General features: G+C 35.9%; 1 protein-coding gene across 2 annotated transcripts in view; it reads right to left on the bottom strand.

Moving 5' to 3' along the window:
- The window catches only part of LOC126413929 (AP-4 complex subunit epsilon-1-like), a 50,145-nt gene extending 26,155 nt beyond the window's left edge, over positions 1 to 23,990 (bottom strand). The window contains exons 1-2 of one of the 2 annotated variants that reach the window (XM_050083305.1): positions 23,686 to 23,990; positions 23,406 to 23,601 (exon numbers count right to left, since the gene is read on the bottom strand). In XM_050083305.1, the coding sequence (XP_049939262.1) occupies positions 23,406 to 23,601; positions 23,686 to 23,802 (313 nt within the window). In that variant the 5' untranslated portion in view covers positions 23,803 to 23,990. Of the gene's footprint in view, positions 1 to 5,574; positions 5,760 to 23,405; positions 23,602 to 23,685 lie in introns of those variants that run through there. The other variant, XM_050083306.1, reaches the window with a different exon arrangement.
- Between the last annotated feature and the right edge of the window lie 219 nt (positions 23,991 to 24,209).

Genomic DNA, 24,209 nt, shown 5'->3' with positions numbered 1-24,209 from the left:
GACATAAAAGTTTTCAGGGTATGGCACCGCATCATAATGTATAAAACTACTGCTGCTGGAGAAAAACCAACGTTTCGGCCACGGTTGCAGTGCCCTTCCTCTGGGTCTAATGGTGCCTTCTAGCTATGCAGTGTCCTTTATATTTTGTTGTTACTGTTCACTGTGCATGCTATTATGTCATAGTTCTAAAAAGGTAGGTAGTTTCATTGGTCACTTAAGGAAGAAGGAGAGGGAACTTTATTTTAACAGGTTATTGCAGTGGAGGGAGAACGTAACCTCTGTTGTCTATTGGCTCTTGTGTTATGTGCCATGATTGGTGGTCACTGTCGAATGAGAAGTTGGCTGCTGTTTGGCAACTGCTGGATGTCAGCCACGCGGCAGCAGTTATTCGCCAGTAGTGCTCGTGCCGACAGTGCAATCTGTTGGGCTCTGATTGCTCGCAGCCAAGTGACTAATAAAACTAACTACCTTTTTACAATTATGACATAATGGCATGCGCAGTGAACAGCAACAACAAAATATGAAGGACACTGCACAGCTAGAACGCACCATTAGACCCAGAAGAAGGCCGCCGCAACCATGGCCGAAACGTTGGTTTTTCTCCAGCAGCAGTAGTTTTATACATTATGATGCAGTACCGTACCCAGAAAACTTTTATGTCGACTGACTCTGGCCATGGAAGCCTACGCAATTATATAAATCGTAAAGAATTTCGAAGTGGCACATTTCAATACATGAACATTATACTTGGTGAAAAAAACCTATATTTTGTACAAGATGAATCAAGTTGTAAACACTCTAAAGGTAATGATGAAAGTTTTTTTTATTTTTTATTTTTATTACTATAAGGTGAGCCTTATGTTTGTTATTTCACTATCAAAAACTACTATTGTGAAACAGAATGCAAAATACGATTTCCTAACTGCAGTTTACCCCCTCTCTTCCTTCCTCTTTTTGGTAATAAGATGTCTCTATTGTTTTCTTTTCACACGCAAATGCCAATTTTTCATAGTGTGCTGGACTCCTCTCTGACAATAACTTACATAATCATGCTGCACACGCACAGAGACAAAAAGTGACAAAATTGACTCAAATTCAGTTTTGATGGGAACTGAGGACTCGTTGATTGGTAGCACAATAGTATGGAAGATCAGGATTCCACGATCATAAAAAGGTCTATACTGAGGGCTTTAATAATGCTTCTATCCATATGGACTACAGAAATGATTGCTAAATATGTTTCAATGCTGGATATGTTTCAGAAGCAATTTTTTGTTGTGGAAAAGCTATCTGATGGTATAATTTTGCAAAAGGCAATAGCAAAGAAAGTGAGAATTCCAGAACTCTTTTTAACAATTCAAAAAGCAAACGATAATAGTGTAAGTGCTACATTAGATATTCACTAAGAGCAGATTAACAGAGAAGATACAATTGGTAACAAGGCTCAATGTAGTACCTTATCTTTTTAAAGTATTCACTTATCAAATTAAAATATATGAGAGATCTGATCTTCTGTAACACACATTTTCTTTCCAAATGTAACACGGCACAACACAGGCTTCTCATAGCTCTGCCAGGTGTCTATAATACATTTTCTGTCACATGCCTTTAATTTCATTTACTTAGCCCTTTAGTTCTTTGTTTGCCTCATACTGGCTTTTCCATCTCATTAATAATCTCATCCCCTTTTCCATTTATTTTCACAACTATTACTTGTTTCAAAAGTTCTGTTTCATTTTCTGTCACTTTATCATGTCAAATCCCTATTCTTCACATTTTATTATTTCACCAGTTCCACGATCAAACCTTGCTCCTTCTACCTCTGCGAATTTAGTAAACTCGTGTTCACTCTAACAAAAATCTAGTCTCATTCCCTTCCTGAAACCATTCCTGACCCAACAAATTGTCACATCCAACTGGCACTCAGTACATCCTACTTAACCCTCAGTATCATTATCATCCCTAGTACCCACCATTAACATTCAGACCCTCACCTCCCCAGTTCAATGTCATGAAACTCTCAAACTCTGTCTTGTCGAGCTGCACATCCTACATCCAAAGAGGCTTCCTACATATCCCCAAAATAACCTCTCTGTCTTTAAAACACCATCACCAAAACATTCTCACAAAATACTGATCCCTGGAAAAGTAATCTCAACACCACAGTTATGATAACAACAGTGGTCTAATAATTGTCTGTTACACCATCATGATCATGAACCAAAGTGACTACGAAATGGAGAGCCTATACCAGTTTACTGACACATTTTACAATCCTTATCGCTATGTTTCCATTCTAGAAGTCCAGCATAATCTACATCATCATCTCAAAACATTACATCCATACTATAACCTGTCATCTTAACTCAAGTGTCTTGCACCTGTCATAAAAGCAACATGTGACTTTCTTCCAAATCTCCACAAATCCTCCACTGTTGTTCCCTCCTGACCATATGATTGTAGCTGGTTACAAAGTTCTCACTGAAAGATTTTTCAGCCTTACTTCACCAGCACGTCCCACAAATCTGAGTTTTCTTCCTTCTTAGTTTTAAGATAGTTAATTCCTCCACTGCCTTTACACCCCCCCCCCCCCCCCACACACACACACCCACACACTTCCTCCCCATTTCCACTTACATGCCATGGATTATCATCTTTGACAGCAGACTCCTGGCTTCAAACTCTTTCAACTAATTACATATCTGCTTTACCAGCTATGGTCCAAGTCATAATTAGGTCTTGCACGAAGGCTCGTTCAACAAAGAAAAGTGAAAAGCTGTTGTAGGTACATGCCACCCATGGCATGCCAACCTGTATACATGTCGCCTCCTTCCTATTCTCCCAATGCCTTAAACCACAATTCTATTTCAGGTTGATTAGTATCTTCAATCTACAGCAAGAGAACCTATGTACTTTACTCAAGAGCCTCAACACCTTACCCGGACTCTTTTCTATAACAGTGATTTATGTTTCATTGACAGTTCCATAAAAACTGTCTATATGAAACAACTAATCACCAACAGTACTTCTAATTTGACAAGAGTTTCCCATTTAAAATCAGAAAATCCCCCCCCCCTTTCCACAAGCTTAACAACAGTGAATGCCCCATCAGCAGTAGCTAGCAGGAATTATTTGTCCCAGCTATATGTATCTCTTTTTATGCCTTAAGGTGAGGGATATCTTTTGCAAAATCTTTCCCCAACCTCCGAGATGGTAATCCATCACTCACTCAATCTCCATATCATCATACGCATATCCTGCTCTTAAACTCAATAGATATAACATTCATTAAATTCAGCCCCCCTAAAATCACAACTCCTCAAACTGTAGAACTGGAAACTGTCACACCATCATCAATATCTGGCAAAAGTTCTGTTACTCCTAACTCTCCACCATCTTGTTCTCTGTCCGTTGTCCTCATCTTCCATATTGTTTAGTTATTTTCCACCTCTGACTTCAGTCCCATTTCTTCCTAACATTTTCACTCTCCCACTTTTCTCAAATACAGCTCATTCAGTTTTCTGATTGTTACTACTACTAATATTCAATTTTACGTCTGCTCTGCTTACCACTTCTGTCTGCCAATACAGTCATAACCCCCAACACATTTTTTCTGTCATACCCTTATCTCTCAAATGCCCTTTCTGTCACCCACAATTCATTTGTACATTAGTGCTTGCCTGTCCTTATCCTTTGTATGTTATTTGCATCCTGGAATTTCAATTTTCTTAATATAATTATACTGACCATAGCTACAATAAGAAACACAAATTTTTAAAAATGTACTGTGGCATACATACTTGCAAAAAATTAAGACAAAGTATGCCAAACTCTGATAATCTGAATTGTTACAGGAAATTGGAATGTTGGTTATTGAGGATAAATGAAGGAGAACAAATATCTGAAATGCAAACAATAAAATAGCTTGCTCATCTTGTCAACTGCACGGCAGACAAATTGTCTTGAAATATCAGCAAGACACGTGACAGATGTACAGGACAAGCAAAATAAAACTGGATCAGGAAATATCTCATGCACCTTGAGATGGACAGCCCAACTTACGGCATCTCAATGGGTGTCCAGCCCGTTTGTTTCCCACATATGAGCAGGCTGGGAAAGCTATTTAATTCTTATTTTGTGCTATAATTGTAAGATTATTTAATTCTGGTTGTGCAACATCAATTTCTCTCTTACATTTGACTCAATGGTTCACTTTAAAATATTGTGATTCTAGTATACAAAATATTCTATTGTGTTTATGTTATGAAACCATACCAACAGCTACATAAATAAACATAGTATGTGGGTCAAGAAAGGAAAATACTAGTGGGAAAATTGTGAACTGGAATGTGATTAATACACAAACTTGGTTCTCAAAAAACTACAAGTTCATTGTCAATGGAAAACCATAAACAAAGTCAGTTGTCACAAAAATGACTCCATAAGACGTTTGAGTCTCCCAGAGGAAGTAGTATTACACTGCAACAAACATACTGATGAATTGTTTCGACAATATACATGGATTTCTGATAAATGAGCTGCAATTGATCAATACCATATTCCCTTATGGGAATAAGGACTTGCAATGCGATTTTCTTAAGATGTGAGAAGGATATGACTGAAAGCCAAAATACGGAAGTGACAGAAGCAACTGACAATGAAAATTATAAGGTGGTGACATGAATCTAATGAGAGGTAACAAACATTTCAGAGATATTTTTAGAAACATCTATCTGGAACACCGAAAAAGCAGTACTACCACTAAACATCCTCTCCCAACAGCCTCAGTTATAAAAAATGATGAATGAATGAATACATTTACGGCTGGATGTTGGGGACAGGACTCAGAATGTTGAAATGAGAGTCTTCCATTCCCTTCAGCTGGTAGGTTTCGGCAACAATAGGGATGGTGACACTAAAAGTGGAGGAAATTCAACAATCAAATTGGTGAAGATAAACTCCACTGGCATACCGACACCACTGCAACAAGTGCGGGTGGGAAGTACACCTTTAATACACAAACTGTCTTCATCAAGTTCTCGATCTGTGGTATGCTGCTTTAATTTCTGAGACTTAAATATGTTGTTTATTTATTTTGGGGGTTGGTTGGACTTGTATATTTCAGTACCAAGCAGCATCCAAGTCCATAAATTTTTATGGTGGTGATATCGGACATTAATCTATCTTCTTTGTTTTCCTTGTTTCTCTCTTTTCTGTTGGTGTTAGCAGTAATTCCCTATAAAAGGCAAATAATGTTGAAATAAAAAATCAGATTAGCTAAAAAATCAGATTAGCTGATATGTGTTCCATATTTTGTACAGTGGGTATTACTGACCTGCTTTAGCTACCCAGAGCATACACCTATGTCAATAACAATGAAAAATGTAGTATACTACAGAGGCAGGATCTTTTCTGAAATATGTGAGTCAATTGACACAGTTCCTTTTGAATTTGTACAGATGCTGCAATAACTGGACACCAGTGTGTAAGATGTGAAAGAAGCCAACACTCACCTCAAAAAGTGGATTATATGGGTGTGGATGACTCACAGAGTAGAAGGCAGACATAACTCACCTTAGAAAAGCCTTGATATACAACACACAGTCCATAACATTTCCGATGTCATTCTGTCTTCTGCCTGTGTGGATCAGTCACACTATTTAACTATCCATTCTTTAAGGCTCTGGCTTCTTTCCCTATCCAACACACTGTGAATTTCAGATATTATGTTGCCATTCCTTGTGCAGAATATTTGTCGCCTGGAAAACAGAGAAGTATGCTGGTGACTAACACAAGACAAAAAGTAAATTCACATGTTTTCCTGAATGGCTCTAACAATTTCTATACAAAGAAGCCATCTATCTAATGCCAAGGAATGCCACTTTTCACAACTATGGGAAAATTCACTACATCTGATAAAAGATTAATAATCATGATATGAGTGGACAACAATAACATAATTCCACAGGAAAGTGATGTGATAGATAACTGTAAACAGCAGTCAGTAGGAAAATGACAGTAAATACTTATATGATAGTAGAGAGGCGAAGAAAATTAAATTTCTTACATACTAGCAGTAGGTGGGAACATCATGAAAAGTTAATACTGTGTGCTTGGATGGGTGAGATAGTGACATGTTCAACATCTGACATAGTTCACAAAGTCATTTCAGGTAGCTTCATTGGAAGAGTGCTGCTTACAAAAGGGAGAGTTTCAGTACTGAACTCCAAATTCAGTACACAGTTTCAGCCTAACACATATATTGTGAGATGAAATCTGTTATAACTGTAAGATATGCAGAAGTGAGGAGGAAAAATGCAGGAGATGAAAGCAAACAATGAAGGCTGCCTCCTGCACCAAACGTAATCCCTATACTGCTACTACTTGCACAAAAAAAATGAGGATGCCATGAAAATTTTGTGTTTTTTGAACGTACACAAGAATCATTTGTTCTGCATTACTGTCTTATTGCAGCCATTATGGGATTAAAACTGTTTTGTGGGCATGTAAACCTATGAGAAATTTACCGATTTAACTACTGATTTAACACCTTGTCAAAAATGACACTTCTTATCTAATGATTCCACTCTTCAAAAAACTTTTTTTTTCCAGGCATTTCACACCCTTTCTTCCTCAAGTTACTCTTCTGAGGTCCTTTGGCAGCCTTGCCTACTCTTTATTCCATCAGGTTGAGAATATGTCAACTGACAGGAGCTGCTGCTGGTGGTGGTCAGTGCACATGAGAAATGCTTACTTGTGTGAATGTGGGTGTGTTTTCTTTGCTGAGGAAGGTTTTGGCCAAAAGCTATAATGTGTAAAAATCTTTCTGTTATGCTTCCCTGCAACTCAATGAGTCATCTTTATGGTGAGTAGCAATCTATCCTTTTTCTGATGTGGTTGGTATTCCAGCCTGGAGTTTCCATTGTTTGATTCAGCAAAGAAATTGCTTGCTAAAAAGTAGTCTTCCGATTTTATGAAAACATCTCATCTCAGCATTATCACAACACTTGAGACCAATTTCAACTTTCTGTATCATACAGGCAGCATCTTTGTTTATTATTAATAGTTTCTGGTCCCATAATTCAGAGAAGTTACTTTTTTAAATCTTGGAGATTGCAAAGCTGGGAAAGTACTCAGACAACAGGTTGATCAGTCATCCTTTGGTGAAAATGCAAATCACAGAATGTGCATGTTACTTGCGAGCACTGAATTTCTGCTGCTGAAGACAACAGATTCACTTTCACAGTTCAAATTTTCATTTTTATTTTCTCCTGGTGCTAACTTACTCCTCCTAATGCTCTGTTTTCTCATTTTGTCCTAATCTGTCTTGGTGTCACTTTTTCTTCCATCTTTAACTATAAGCCTACTCCATTCATGGCCCATTTCATTTAAAATCACCCAAAATAAAGAAATCTCGTTGCCATCATGTCACAGATATTTGTAAAAATTTGGTGTAAGAAAGTACATAAACAGAAAGTGAATAAATATTTATTTTTTTCAGATTTTTTAGATCGAAACTGTAGTCAGGGGGCTATTTTGAAATGTCTAGCATTTTCTCCATCTGGAGTCAGTACGAAAGGAAGGTTGAAAGTTTTTAACTACTATAATCCCTTTATTTATAAATCAATTTTATTCAATTTGGTGTCATTAGAAAGATAAAAGGACCAACTACATCACTAAACTATGCTGCAACTGCGCATATAAATATGAGCAAATCTGTAATTAATGTCATTCTTCAAAATTTTTTTTTAGAACTTCATGAATTTTTTTGTCAAAATCACAAGTTTCACCATTTCAAATTTTGTCTCAAAGAATTCCTAATGTCATACATTTCAACATAAAAAAATCAGAAGGGTGATGTTCTGTTTAGTCATTTAAAACAGAAAGAACATAAATAATATACATGTCTCATTTTGTGACTTATCTAATGGTCACAAATGATGATCAGTTCTCAGAAAACACATTCATAAAATTCTAAAAAGCATTGTCTCTGTCAAACAAGTTTTCGATGGATCCAGAATGAGATTTTCACTCTGCAGCGGAGTGTGCGCTGATATGAAACTTCCTGGCAGATTAAAACTGTGTACCGGACCGAGACTCAAACTCGGGACCTTTACCTTTCGCGGGCAAGTGCTCTACCACGATTTACTCTACTTAATTTATCTGTTTGTATATCTCCGTTATCAGAGAATATTTTTAGAGTTATAATTCTCAAGATTTATAATTATAAAATATTTCAGGTCAAGGTGCAGCTTATAGTTAAAGAGGAGGTGGGTTACAATAGATTTTTGTTTATAACGGATTTGATGGTGAAATACTGTTGATGAAGGTGGATTTGATAGTAATTTGATTTATTTAATTTAACTGATATTGGCTCTGAGGTATGTACAGATCGCCCATCGCTCTCATTATTGATTATTCTATTTTGATTATTTTTAAGTAGCTTCAATTTAGATAAGTCGTAACATAGTAGATGTACTGGAAAGTGTATCTAGGAAGAGGTTCAAGACATAACTTATTAGTAAAGTGTTTCACTTACACTGAAAACTTTTCTGTGCAAATCAGGAAGTCTTGATTATTTATTTTATTATATTGATTTTTTGTTTACTTAATTATATAATATAAATAATTTTGTTGGTTTTTGTCTTAGCATATTTTATAGAATTGATTTTTAGAATTATAGTGTATTGGTAATGTGAATGTTTTATGAAATATTATTTTAAATTTTTTAAAGTAGATTTTATTTATTGTACCTTTTGTATCAAGGTTTATCAAAATTTTAGTATTTGTTTTACTTGTCTCGATTTGGGTCGATTTATAAATAATTTATAGTTAATGTATCATAATTATTATTTATAGAAATGAGATGTTAATCGTTTCCTGAGATATCTAGTTTCTTAAGAAAAAATTTAATTTTTTAAAGTTAGTTGTTTTTATTTAATTTTTTTAGTATAAATATTAACTTATTTATTCTTTACGGGATAAGCTTTGAAGTTATTAACCTATAATTTGTTTTTTAAAATATAATAGTAAGCTTTAAACCAGCTATCTTTGAGATTACGTTTTAGTTCATTATTTTATATTTTGATTTTATAACTATTTTAGGTTTTTATTAAGATTATTGATTTAATTTTTAAATCTTTGTAATAATGACAGAATTAGTATATTTATTTGTATAAAATTTTTACCTTGTAAATTTATTATAAGGAACTAGGCAAAATTGATTTCCGCCTGTTTATCAAAAACATGTCCTCTTGAAAATATTTTGAGGTCTGGCCTGCTCACTGAGCAGATTTTTAAAGAGCCGCGGTATTTGGCTGGAATGAATGGCTTGACGAGAAATCAACTGTCTCTAAATAAATTTTTTAATTTAACTTTTGAGTCAAACCTGGTAGAGCACTTGCCCGCGAAAGGCAAAGGTCCCGAGTTCGAGTCTCGGTCCGGCACACAGTTTTAATCTGCAGGAAGTTTCAAGTATTCAATGGGCAATATTATATCTGGTTCAAAAGCATATAAACGACCAGTACTTGTGCTTGCACTAGGAGCATGCGAAGTCATTAAAATGTTTTCATAAGGTATCCAGCAAACATCAGTGTGAAGTGGCCATGAATAACTTGAGGAAGGGCCACTTGGACTCATGAACTTGACTTTTGCATCTCTGTGTTCTTCACTTATCTCTAGAATTTTTCCAAGCCATCACTGGTTATCGCAGAGAGCTGCGACAAATGTTTCTTCTTTAATTGTGTTAGAGGCAGTGTTTCGAATTCCATGAGAAACTTGAATGAATTTAGTAGATGATGAAACATGCTTTATCAGCAACTTGTTTTCATTTAGTGGTTTGAAAAAATGATTTACTCTTGTCCCAGGAATGGTAGACGCAGTCTCATATTGTTTTTGTAACATGTTTGTGAACACTGTTATCTACTCTGTTGTAACATAAAAGGTTTCTATCCCTGGAACATGAGTTTTGGTAAATGTAAACAGATCTTTTGGGCTTAAAATGTGACTGTCACATGGACGCTGTAAACTTGCTCTTGTTGCTAAACATTTAATAGTACCACCAACTCCACCACAGGCATTTTTGGCATGATTAGTGGTAAAAAAATTCCATTCTGCAGTTACTCCATGATCCCGCTTGTGATGGCACAAATTAAAAAAGTTCTTAAGTTTTTATATTGTGGAGAACTGCCATCACTGAAGTACATAACATGTTGGATGTGTAGTAATTGTTCCAAGTGAGAGCAGTTTACTGGAAAACATGGAATGTGTTTGTATCATGCTGCAAACAGTCACTTATACAACACAATGACATTGACTCAATGCAGTCATCTGTTTTAAAGCACACCACAAAAGGATGAAGGGTGACTTGAATGTTCTGCCAGTGAAATCCTTGTGCAGCATCCTGAAGCAAACAGGTATAGTTCTCTGCGAAATCCACTACGATGATGCATGTAGCATCAGAGAGGGTTTCTTTGCTTGATTTGAAGTAGTGACTCTGAGATTTTGAAACACAATGATGATGTGTTAAGTTTTGAAGTTTTTGCATGAGATACTCAACAATATCATCAGTCGTCTTCATTAACGTCTCCAGTGTAGGTCGATCAGTTTGCATCCATTGTTTGAATACAACATTTTCACAATCTTATAAGGATTCCAGCTCCATTAAAAAATTGTGCAGCTCATATATGTCAGGACACCGAGAACAGCGATGCAGCATGCCCTCCTCGTTTTCCAGATTGCAAACAAGTTTCTGTAGAAATTCAGTGTACTGTTCTTTCATATGTGCAGCATGCTTTAACAGTATTACATTTTGGTGATACATGCATACACGTACATTATGCATTCCATGACTGTTTACAGCAACACGTTCTTTTGGCCTAAGTTCACAAAATTGAGTAAAACCAATTTTATCTTCAGGGTATTTTTCTCTGAAAGCTAAGTATACATCTTTCAGATTATGTAAAATTAGTCTTTTTGTCTAATACACTCTTTTGCAATTTTCGGAAGGGACAGTCTTTTTTATTAGCAGAAATGCAACATATATCATATTCACAGTAGAAATTCTGGACACGTTTTTCTACGTCCTTACCTATACTGTTTCCCACTTTATAACTCCCTTTTGACAAAATTCCATCTTATTTTAGCAATACCCTCGATTTCTTTACCATGTATTTGGAACTGTTAAAAAACATTTGGATTTTTTCTTTACTCCATGAAGCTGGTGCTAAGGTAAGCATTTGTAGTTTTTCTTTAACAGAACTTCTGCTGAATTTCTCTAAGTTTTTGCAATAAAATATTTCAGTCTGTACATTCAGCACTGCCAATTTCTTCAAACACATTTTTTACTGGAACATGTAGCACTTCTGATGCTGTTTGCTGAAATTTTAAAGCTAAGCAACGTGACGGATCGATTGTATTCTGGACGCCTGTCTTGTGCTCTCTTGGTAACCTTAAATGGTGAAATGTCGAGCAGTTCACAACTTTCATTAAGTTTTTAAAGAGCTGTAGATGGATCTGGTGTATATTCTTGATCATCAACTTCATATTCATCCATCCCTGGAAAGTTATCCCCCATAGGAGATAAAATGTCCTTATGGCATGTTATGCACAGCTTGGTACCTGAGATAAGTCCAAGGGTTTTATGTTTCCTTGCCATGGTTAAAGAAATAGGTTTCAAATATTTCTTAGCAGTCTTTTTACCATGCTTCTTAAAAGGGTCACAGCAAATTCTTTGTCTGTCTTCAAATGTTCCCAAATAGAGCCTTTTGTGAGAAGAACAAACACACTCAATGTTTTCACTGGTGCTTCTAGCTTCAATAATTCAATATCAGCTTGATTCAGGCTTGACATATCTATTAAATCAAGCTCTTCACTGCTACTACTTTTCTTCTGACACACAACTGCTGACACAAAACCTAAAGAACATTTGTTTCCCATTGTGATTTTTAATCAACTGCATATGTTGCAGAAAAGAACTGGATGGTTTGAAACTTTTTCTTATTCTCTAATTACCAGACAGAATGGCTGCTTATGTAAGAAGAACAAAATCAAGACAAAAAAGTCCTTTAGATATATAAAGTTCCTAGACACACAAAAACCTAACACACAGTGCTTGTGTTGCATGTGAGTATGGCTGCTGGACTAAATTTTTCATTGTTGTTTCATGTATTGTTGATTAGCTCTTTGAAGCAATTAATTATTACAGCATTATTGAAAAAGTATATTATCTAACAATACAGGACAAACATCCTTCTGATTCTTTTAATGTTGAAAAGTATGGCAGTAGGAATTATTTGAAACAAAAATTCAGATGGTGAAACTTGTGATTCTGCTGGAAAAAAAACCTGAAATTTGCAAAAAAAGAAAAAAAAAGTGAGAAATTACATTAATTACAAATTTTCAAACACTTGTTGGTGAGACACAGCACTTTCATAAATTTTTTTATTATAGCTCTATTCTTTTCCTTTCCAATGACACCAAATTGAATAAAATTGATTCACAAATAAAAAAGTTATAGTGGTTACAAATTAACAAGGCACTTCGTTTCTCAATGCCAGTTGGTAGAAGGAGCCCACATTTCAAAATGGTCTCCTAATTACAATTTTGGTCAAAAAATTCCAGAAAAAATATTTTACCCTAACTCATTATGTACATTCTTACACCAAATTTTCAGAAAACTCTGTGACATAAGGGCAACGGCCAATGGGTGATTTCACATGAAATTACCCTCATCTGAAAAAATTGACATTTGTAATTTCCAAATTGGGCTCAACATATTTTCTGTACTTTTGCTTACCACTTCTACAGCAGCAGTTACAGAAATTTACATCTCATTTTGTACTGCTTAATTTGCATTCAGATTATGGACATCTGTAACTTGTATATCCTTCCTTGTCTAAAGATTTAAGAAATTCATATTACCTCCAGTAAAGATGTATACTTACGGTTTGTGCTAGATCTTTCAAGCATCTCCACGCATTACTAAAATATTTGGATTGAATCACTATAATTGCAGTATAACCTGTCAGTGGATTCATTTGCAAGAAAGCATGTTCTGCAGAAGTTTCCATTAAGGTCAGATTACAAGGCAAGCAATGATACCTCTTCAGCCAGTGGGTATGACCTTGGCATTACATTTTAGGCCACAGAGCAGACACTAGTTTATCAGACATCCTGAGATCTTTCCCACAATGAATGAGTAATTTATATACTGCACTAAGAGCTAAAATTTAAAAAATGGGCCAATGATGACTACAGTGCTTTTATTCTTCCACGCAAAACACAGTTTGAGAGAGCCACGGAGAGTACAGAATTGAGTAACCAATATGAGGTAAGAAAACATGCAGGAGTTTGAGCAGCACAGTCTAAAACTTTCCAAACTTTTTTTTAGTTTGCTTCCTGCTCACACCTGGTTGTTTGATATATACTTCAACCCAAGGCTGTGGGTACACTGGGACACAACAGTTTAGTTTAAACTGTGGTGATTACATTTTACACTTCTCCAGTATCAGCCACAGATTGTTGACCAACTATCTGGAATACACACCATATCCTAAGAACTGTTGTTAGAATGATACGTAGGAGGTTAGCTCAAACAGAGAGATCAGATACATTTCAGCAGTAAAATTGATTAGAATCACTGGTATGCAACATGTCATCTTCCTAACATTCTCTCACTGGTAATTTACAGCCTGCTATTGACCAACACCTAACACTCCCATCACACCTCCCTGTGAGCACTGTCAACAATGCTAAGAAAAATATTTTTTAAGTGACAGTGCAGGCATTAACCTTAAATTTCACCATAGTAGTTAGATGGGAAGTGTGGGTCTTTCCAGGTATGAGGACACTGATAGAACTATATTCTCAATTGTACCTTTTGCACAAAATGTTGGATCCTGGTGAGAATAATATGTAAACTCAGTAAAATATACTACCACTGTACATGGAATGTTTTATTTATCAAGACATTCCATTTTTCACAACAGCTGTTACAGGAACCTCCTACCTCTCCCCAAGTTCTGATGACTTCTCATACTATGACAAATTTTGTGTAACACCTGCAAAATTTGATCACATCTACATTAACAATCACAGCTGAAAAATGTGACACAATAGAGTTGTTCTGCTTAGCACTCGTTCCTTCCCAAACATCACACATGTTAACATTTTGCAGATACTCTGATCAGGAACAAAGAATGTTTTCAGTCCTGCTTGCCATCACAGAACACAGAAACCATCTATCTGTAGGCAGCATGTCACTATCTATTGTCTAGAAAATTGTGTCTTACCCTGCAGCATACACATCCACAACAACTAGGGATAGTCAGCACCACAACATACATTTTCCAATCTAAGTTGACTACTTTTTTCTGCTGTAAAATCAAAGGTAAATTTAAAACGAATGGAGTTGATGATGATTTTTTTTTATGATGATAGCTGCAATTTTGGGGTTTATATTATTTTCCCCCTAAATCTTTTTTTGCAGATGTTGGGATGGGTCTTTTCACTCATAATTATTAGCACATTTAAATTATTTCTTTATGTAGTCATACTCTTATTACTTTTTTCTTATTCTTGTCTATCATATTGCATTATTTACTTCTTATATATTTCATTTAATAACATGTGATAGCTGTTTACAATAACTTCAGCATCCTTCAGCTGAGTATGCACAATGTTCATTTAACTAACTTGTTCAAACAGATACTAAAGCTGAGGTAGTTGTAGCAGATTATGCATTACCATTACTACGTGCTTCACAATTTTCATATTGTAATTTTTTCCCTTTTTCCCCTTTTACGAATATCATCAGGTCCTGCTTCACTACAAATGTCTTCCTGTACAGTTGAATCAGACTACTGATAACCAGTAATTTTTATCTATTTATTTTTATTTGACATGTCTACCTACTTTATGCCAAACTGAGGAGCAAATCTCCATGGTCAATGAACTAGTCAGTACAGAAAAGTAACATCAAAACAGTTAACAATAAACCAAATAAAATTTGCACAACTCCTATGGACACAACGAGCTGCTGAGTATATATTTGCATAATCAACAATGTAACAAAGGAATTTGCTTAAACTTTTCTCAGGAACAGCTCAAAAGAGTGAGCCATGAGGAAATTTTTCAGATTGGACTTGAAAGAGCAAGAATTACTGCCATGATTTTTTAAAAAAATCCTTTGGGTAGCTTATTGAAAATTGATGCAACAGAATACTGTACAGCTTGCTGCAAAAGAGTCAAGGAACTGCAATCCATATGCTTATTGGATTTCTGCCTAGTAATAACCAAGTGAAAGATGCTAATTCTTGGGAGTAAGCTCATATGGTTAACAACAAATGACATTAAAGAAAATATTTTTTGAGAGGCCAGTGTCAGAATTCCCACACTCCTAAACAGGGGTCGACAAGAGGTTAGCGAACTTACACCATATATTGCGAGAAATGCCCGTTTCTCAGCCAAAAATATCCTTTGTGAATGGCAAGAGTTTTCCCAGAATATGCCATACTTTGTATGCACACTAGACTAGTTATCATGTTGTATTATCACTTATGGCAGATACTGTTCTAACAGTAAATATAGCAGTGTTCAGTGTTTGAACAAGATCCTGAACATAGTCTTTACATGACAGCTTACCATCTATCCGAACTCCTAGGAATTTTAATTGTCCAGAATTATTAATATGCCTATTCTGTGTAACCAAAATCTCCAGTTTTACTCGAACTGTGTCATTGATGTAGTTAAAACTGAGCCTTAGCATGATTTGGCATCAATTTATTTTCTATGTATCATGAAATTTTCTTGAACTGCACTCTCTGATACACTGCCTACACTGCAACCAACATCCTTCACTACCAAATTCATCATCAGTAGGATCCGAAGTTTTTATAAAATGGATTTTGGCCCTTCATTTCCTTGAAACAACCCTTTTTAGGTTAAAATAAACTATTTTAGCCTTTTTAGAACACTAAAATCAAGACAGAAAATTTTACTATAATTTTGATATTATTATTCTAGTTCTTCATGCAAAATAAACAACTAACTATTCCTTTTTTCAGCACTATAAACAATTCATATATTTACCCACACTAAAATAATATTTTCATTAAAAGCATTTTACCAAAAATTCTTTTCACGTCACTCACATAGAAACCCATACCTGAGACGTGTACCTATGTATGACCACAATCTGTGGCCTAAAGTTACTACTAACACAAAACTTTATATTATGTTTTGGTATTTCAGTACACAATCAATCACGTTTCTAAGGTCTGTAAAGTTCAACTTTTTCTATTGGACCTCAGTACATTTTTGTAAGGAAGATCTTTCTATAGTACAAAAGAGCCTCCAATGCAATCCACCTTTGAACTTCTCCCTCTGAACAATTCAGGACTCTTATCTTCATATCCAGGGTGCCTCGGATGAATGTTCCTTAGTAAATATGACACATGCACTACCCGCTGAACCAGGTATGTCCTCCATATACATCTGCATCTCAGTATCATGTCTACATTGCCTTTCAAAGGTAGAGATGCCAACTCTTTGTGTTGAATCACAACAGGTAGATGTTGGAAGTGAGCTCTTAAAAATGCCAAAAATGCAACATTCTTGTTACTCTAAAGGGTCATCATGGATTTTTCAATAAAAGCTGATTAGCTAGAGTTAAATTTATCTACTATCCTTTGGTAGTGTTCGGCATAACATATAGCCGGTGCGACAAAGTTTAAGTATGGGTTCAGGTGGTAGGAGAATATTTAGAGCTATTTACTTAAAGGACTAAAAGTGGGTAGAGGCTTTGAAAACAGATTTTTCAACAGGTGGTGTGGTACTGTTAAGCTCAGCAAAATTATTTCTGCCTTCCTCTGTTAGGTGTTGCAAGCTATTGGTAAAGCTACTACAATTTATCATACTAGGATAGAATTATTTCAGTGTTGCTCCCACTTTTAACACATAGCCAGCGCGATCCATCACCAACAGCAAAAATTTCTTATCCCTGTGATTCATCTTTTCCATTTTTTTTTTCTTCACAGGAGTAGGTGGAGTTTTTCTGGCACTGTGGAATCTAATTTCCCCACCACAACATTAGCTATCAATCAGCCATAACAGTCAGTGGTCTCGTCAGCTGAAAGCCAAATACTGTGGTCACCAATGTCCATTTTAATATCAGCAATAGCCTTTTTATACACTTGTTTCTAATAATTTTTACGCAATGTCGACTACTGTGTGGCCACTGATACTCTCCAGGAAACCATTAAAAGTAGTGTTCTTTAACGTATACCAGGGCACATCAGCCAACACTAAAGCCTCACACTAGCCTAAATTAAAGCCCTTCACTGCGCTACTTGTCACAGAGAAAATTAATTGTTAAATCTGTTGTTTGTTATTCTCCATGATGATGGTGATAACATGAGCTGTGGAACGTTTGCGTTGAAGGAAATGTGACTATTTATCATATCTTACCTACATTTACCATGTCATACGGACACGAAGAAGACAGCAGTGAATAAAAAACAAGAATGTGATCACATAAAATGTCAGCTTCAACTGAATCACATTTGTCCGTCAGTAAACTAATTTTAAATGTCAGTTTGAAAAATATGAGGGAAAAAGACCAAGCACAAAAAGTGGCACATAAAATGAATGACAAAATAACCTTAGTTCACTTGCTTCTGACAGGCTTGGCAAAAAGTTTATCAACCATCAGTTGTGAAAGTGCAGTCCTCTCCAATCCAATTATGAAAAAGACCAATGTTTGGAGATTTCTGTTTAGGCGTGCCAAGATTACACTTAAAGTGCACTATTCAAGGTGAGGCAACACACCACACGACTCCACTTTGCACTAAAAAAAATAAATAGTCCTAAGAGTCACTGATATCTTCCTTTAATATACCTGTCCTGACTTTGCCCCACTGCATAGGCATGTGGGCTTATCCTCAAAATGACACTGTGGCAACAATGTGTCATACACAGTGTTGATTTCCAATGCAAGCTATATTTCTTATACCCTTCGAACTACAAAAATAATTAGACACCAGTGTCACCAATGCAGCTGTGTGCTGACACATTACCAAGTTATAAAGATATGTGATATTGTGCCATACACATTCTCAATTTCAGTGCTGTGCATAAATTTATTTATTATGTCTTTTCTTAAAATATCCGACTCACATTATTGACTTTCATTGATATTAATTTAAAAAATCTATTTAAAAAATGTATTTTTTTTCCAAACAAGTTCTCTTTAGCCCCTACTTTTTTTGTGAACATTCTATTTAGTCCCTTTTAGATCTTTAAGCACGATTTAACCCATTTTTGCCACTGCCATTGATCAAATACCTTAGTGAATCAAAGAAAACAAATTATGTTCACAACTTCTTGTTTAATTTGTCCAGTGCCTCACTGAAAAACAGAGAATACAGCATTTTAAGTCGTTAAACCACTTCTAAAACTGAAATGCATGAATAGACATGATCAATTACCCTTCTGTACACAGTCTTTTCAACAGCTTTTGTAAATACTGACGGCATACACATAGGTGTCAAACTATGTTATCTGTTTTCCTTTTTAAGAGGTGGATTCTCTACTGAGAACTTTAATTATTTGAGAATCTGGGCATTCTTAAAATCAAAATTACTAATGTGTACAAGTGTTAGATACCACATCATATCTATGAGAGTCCTTCGTCTTCAGTAATTGAATCTCCATTGTCAGCATCAAAGAGTTTCAGGCAGCAGTCCTGGAAAGCCATTTTCTAAGAGAGTTATATGATTCCCCATAGGAACTAAGTTTTTATTTAATGCAACTGCTGTGTTCACAATGTGGTTGTTAAATCTGTACATGCACCTGACTTATCAGAAACAAAAACATTTTTATCATGTGCTGACTTTATATCCTCAACTTTGTGCACTTGTCCAGACGCTTTCTTCACAACTGACATATTGCTTTAATTCTATCCTGGGAATTAGCTACTTTATTTGCATAACATACACTTTTGCCTTCTGAATGACATTTTTCAGCATCTTCCAGTACCATCTGTAATAAGCTACTGCAGCTCAACATTTTGATAAAATTTCCACTTCGTTCTACATGATATTTTATGCCATTTCAGCCACCCAGTTTGCCTATTAGTGTTCGCACCCAGTTTTAAATATTCTAATGGAAATCAGCTTTCAAACAGAATGAGAAATATGTTGAAGAAAGCATTGTACTCATTATCTATGTTATCATCACTATAAAAAAATAATGTAACTCTAGTTCTTTAAGGAAGTATTTATGCCACTAGACTAGCATTTACAAATATTCTGTAGTTATATTTAACGTGTGTGTTGGGGTGGGCAGGGGAGGGGGAGGGGGGTGCACAGAATTCCTTTTAGTATTACAATTCATGCATCATGGTCTCAAGGTCCATTTATCTTTCACTAATGGAATGTCCCTCTAGTAATGAAGAATGTGCAAACATGTTGTAGGCCTAACAGTTGTGCTACTGTTCTGCTACACTTTGGCTTGAAAGAATGTAGTTTACATTAGATGATATGAATTTAAGAAATTTCAACTTTTTTCCCTTGTACCATAACATAAAATTATTACTGAAGTCGCCACATACAACTAATTTTTAGTACGTTCTACAAAGCAAATGGCAAACTATCTGTAGCTCAACCAGTAACGTCTTGAAATCTGAGTTAGGGGGCCTACAAATAACTACACTTTCATTAAATTCAACTGCTCCTGCACAACATTCAATGACCTGTTCAGTCAGTGATTTGATATGCCAATAGCTTCCAATGGAATAAAGTCTTTTGCATGATACATCTTATTTGAGTGGCCGGCATTTTAAATGTCCACGAGGTAAATAACATACATCTGGCCTTTTAAACATATCCAATTTAGGCTACCAAGCTGCATTTTCACAATGAATGAATATACAGTTTAAATATATGTTTACATAACAACTGAGTTAAAGGTCTTCTGCAGGGTAACTCTGGAAATTAAAACAATAATAGAGTTCAGCATTCCATTGATAAAGTTGTCAGAGATGGTGTAAAAGCATAGATGGGGCAAGGACAGTGCAGGAAATTAGCCATGTCCTTCTCAAAGGAACCATCTCAGCATTTAGCTTGATTAAATTGGAAAATTGCGAAAAAAGTAACTCATCATGGACCGGTGGAATCTAATACCAACTTCTCCCAGTTGTAATTTCCAGCCTGCTAACCAACCGTAATCTTTGATTAATTAAGAAAAAATTATGTTTTCCATAATGAATGTTTCACCGAAGCATACAATGGCACCCAATAGAATTACTGTTGTAGCAGTGCTTATAAACCTCAACATGAATATCCCAAGTTCAAATAATTTGAAATTAGGCAGAGATTGCTCGACTCACTAAGTCACAAGCCAACTTGCACCACAGTCTACAGTATATAAAGGTTGCATGAGGTGTGCATTGGGGAATGTATACTTCCTTTGTGTAAAGATTACCATTTACACTGAAAATCGGGAATATTCATAATAGGCATCTGTGAACAAATATTTGCACATTAAGTGCTAGTAGTGTTTACGGAATTATGGACTGTATCTAGTTTGAAGGACTTACTTTAAGAGTACACTTTTTAAGTAAGGTGGAAGAACTACACCAAACTTCATGTGGGCATTACTAAAATGCCTGCTTAATTTCACAGTATACATAATATTGGCATTGGACGGGTCGACAGAAGCGTCCGATCCCAAGTGTCGGCTTTGACCCGTGACCCGGCGCGGTTTGTGAGTGTGGTGTGTTTGTAGATGTCGTCGTGTTGTGGTTTGTTGTGCTCTCTGGTGGTATGTTCAGGGTTTTCGTTTGTGTGGTGTAATGGGTTCAGTTTGCTTTTGCCCATTATCAAGAATTGTTAGAATGTCGGCTGTGTTTGTAGTGGAATTCGCTTCAGTGAGTTAACGATTTTGTGTGAAGGTTAATTTAGTGTTGTTCGCTGTACGTCATGCGGTAATTTTAGTAAAATGAATCGGCTGTTGTTTCTGTTCAGGAATGGATATGACGGATAAAATTAACACTGTGCAGGTCAAGGGAAGTGTTCAATCCCAATGTGTGGCTGTGTATGTTGGTATTGGTATCGGGAGATGTTTTTGAGCTATATAAGCCAAGGGAAGTGTTTGAGTCTAATTTATGGGATCGGAAGCTGCTGTTGAGCTATATAGATCAAGGGAAGTGTCCAATTCCAGATGATATTGTGTTTATTGCTATTTGGGGAGGTTTGTGATGTCAGTGTTTTTCGTCATTTTGCTTGGTTTTGTGTGTGGGTGTCTAAATTTGTTTATATTTAGTTTGCCCCCACCCAAAAACACCCCATTTCCCACGTTTGTCCCGTTAGTGTCATTAGGCTTTTTGTGGAAAGTGTGTGTGTTTGTTTTTCGATGTATTTTCGTCCTCATAATGTGTACGTACCGACTTTATATGCGCCATATTGGAATTGTGGTTTATGGTCGTTTCCCACATACTTGTGACGTCATGGGTCAAAGCAGACGGGCTGGATCGGACGCTTCAGTATTTCCCTTGGACTACAAAATGTTCTTTGTTGGTCCTAAAATTTCTGGTGATTAAATTGTGGACACCTTCACAATTGGTTGTGCAAGTTCTCAGACTGGAGGAAGGTAAGGACATATCACACCAATTTGAAAGATGCCTACTAAAGCACAATGTTGTTTAAAATAACCTCCAGTTATTAAATGGCTATATTTTCATCTGGCAACTCATCTCTTGGACTTCTCCTCTTAAACAAAAAGCCATTCTTGATCAGACCACAAGATCATTAAGCATATGATTCAGACATGTGCTCCTTGTCTCATGTATACTGATCCACATTTCTTATATGTTACGGTTAATTTTTTTTTCTAAATGCTATTAAAAAGTGTGTCGGTATTACATCATATTTGCATTTTCAAGTCATATGCCCAGTAATGATTTCTTAACATGATTTGTCTGTGTAATAGGAAAAAATAAATGCAGCCTTTCAACCCAGGTATAATCTCCACAACTCATGCGCTGTATATGTTTCAAAATAGAAAGTATAGTTTCTACACATCCATTCTCCTCATTCTCCTTCCTATTGCTCACCTTGAGGTTGAATGGTCACTATAATGCCACAAATGCTGAAGCATATACACAGTTTGCAGGACCACAGAAATGGCCATATGGATCGATCCTAAGCTCTGGAATTCAGATTTAACAAATTCATACTGAGATCTCTTTTTAGCTGAGCCAACTGGTGTGTTTAAGTATTCATTTAGGCTTTGGCAAGCCTTACCAGCAAGAAGACTGAAATATGACATCTTACTCTTTCACAGAATCCTACTGTATCCTCCAAGGTTTATTTTTCAGTCATTATACATTTTCTAAATGATCAACTTGGTAGTGAAAAGACGTGCGCATATGTGTGTGTGTGTGTGTGTGTGTGTGTGTGAGAGAGAGAGAGAGAGAGAGAGAGAGAGAGAGAGAGAGAGAGAGAGAGAGAGAGAGAGAGTGTGAGAGGGGAGGGGGGGTGTTAAAAATGTAGAGGGAGAGCAAGGTTTCGGTACAGTAAGTAGGTTCAATAGGGCATTGACTGCAATAGCTATGTGCAGAAATGAAGTGGCTTGTACAGGATGGATTAGTGTTACCATTCCTGCTGACTGAAAACAACAACAATGTTCTAATGAAATGGCTGGGATTTGATATAATATTAAATTGCGTATTAGCCTTAACTTTCAGAATAATAGTTGAGATTTGCACACTACATGTTTGCTGCACTTTTGTGCATTAGCTGTACAGTCTTTGTATCCTATTTCCTTACATGTCATATTCCGAAAATTTGATAAATCTCTTTACAGGTGGGAGATAAAACATTGAAATAGTGTTTAATAATAGTTTTATTTAAATTTTACCCACCCAGATTAAAATTTTTTCCAAACCATTCAACTAGTTACGTTTTCCAGTAGAACTACAGTTTAGTTACTCCTCTACATTACTGAATAACTGCTGCCACATGACTGATCTCTAAACAGCTTAAAACACAATTACTAATTGCAACTTGTGACAAATATTTAATTAAATATGAAAAATTCCATCTATCTTATCTAAAAGACCTTGTACCATTAGATGTCACGAGCTAAAACACAGGAAACTATGAGCAAATCAGTTACACCTTAAATCAATGTGGACTGTAAAAAAAGAACACTATCCTTAAGTTTATAATGAGACTTAAGAATTGTGAAGGTGAAAGCTATAAACATTGCTTTAATCTGTCATTCCGGGTCTAATACTAACACAAAAGCATTGCAATAAAAAACAGGCGCAATGTCACACAATTCCAATTGCTTCTTTTTATCCAGCTAAGTTTGAACCTTAATTTCTTTATGTTGTTTTAACCTACCTATTTTCTTTTCTATCAGCGATCCATTCTGTGCGAGTTTAACAGCATGTATATATGCGAATTCGGCTTGGTAGCCAAGTGTTTCTGCAAAGACCACAAAAACCAAACATTTTGCAATGGTCGAGGAACTAATATTTGGCTCTGATAATTTTTCCCTTACTAATCGCAAACACTGCTTAATAGTCCATTCTTCTTCCTGTAAGGAATCGTGATAGGAAGCTTTGATAAACGATGTACTTTAGACTGTAAACGGAAACCATATGTGAAAAACACTACTTACTACTCGGGTTCGAGCATTAATGCATTTTTCGAACAGGCCTTTCAGACTGGCATTTGTTTCCAGGGGTGAAAATAGTGACCCAATTGAGGCTATTGTTTTTTCTAAGATACCTGTCATTTTGATTGTTTTGAGGTTACTTGTTTAGCGACAACTTAACAAAACAAATAGTGACCATGTCGGTCTTAAAGCCGAATACTTATTTAGCATTGCTTTTCATTGTAAGTCCACGCACATCGTTACTAATTTTACCCCCAACGCTACACCTAAATAAAACGCACGACACCCACACAACCACACACTCACTCATTACGGCTAACACTATCGCCAACGTTACAACTCAACCCACATCTGATGAAATTCATTTTCGATATAGATTTTTCAATGCATTTTTCAAAATTTACGCAACACACTATCAATTGTATGCATACTGACAAAATAAAAAAACCTATTTAACACAAATTTTAGAGTTAAGCGGAATTTACATCCGTCAGTTCAAATATTCTCATAAATTGTTGGAGAGCCTG

This window comes from Schistocerca serialis, chromosome 1, assembly GCF_023864345.2.
Source record: "Schistocerca serialis cubense isolate TAMUIC-IGC-003099 chromosome 1, iqSchSeri2.2, whole genome shotgun sequence".
NCBI lineage: Eukaryota > Metazoa > Arthropoda > Insecta > Orthoptera > Acrididae > Schistocerca > Schistocerca serialis.
The sequence above is the reverse complement of the archived record's forward strand: the minus strand, read 5'-3'. Positions and strand labels throughout refer to the sequence as shown.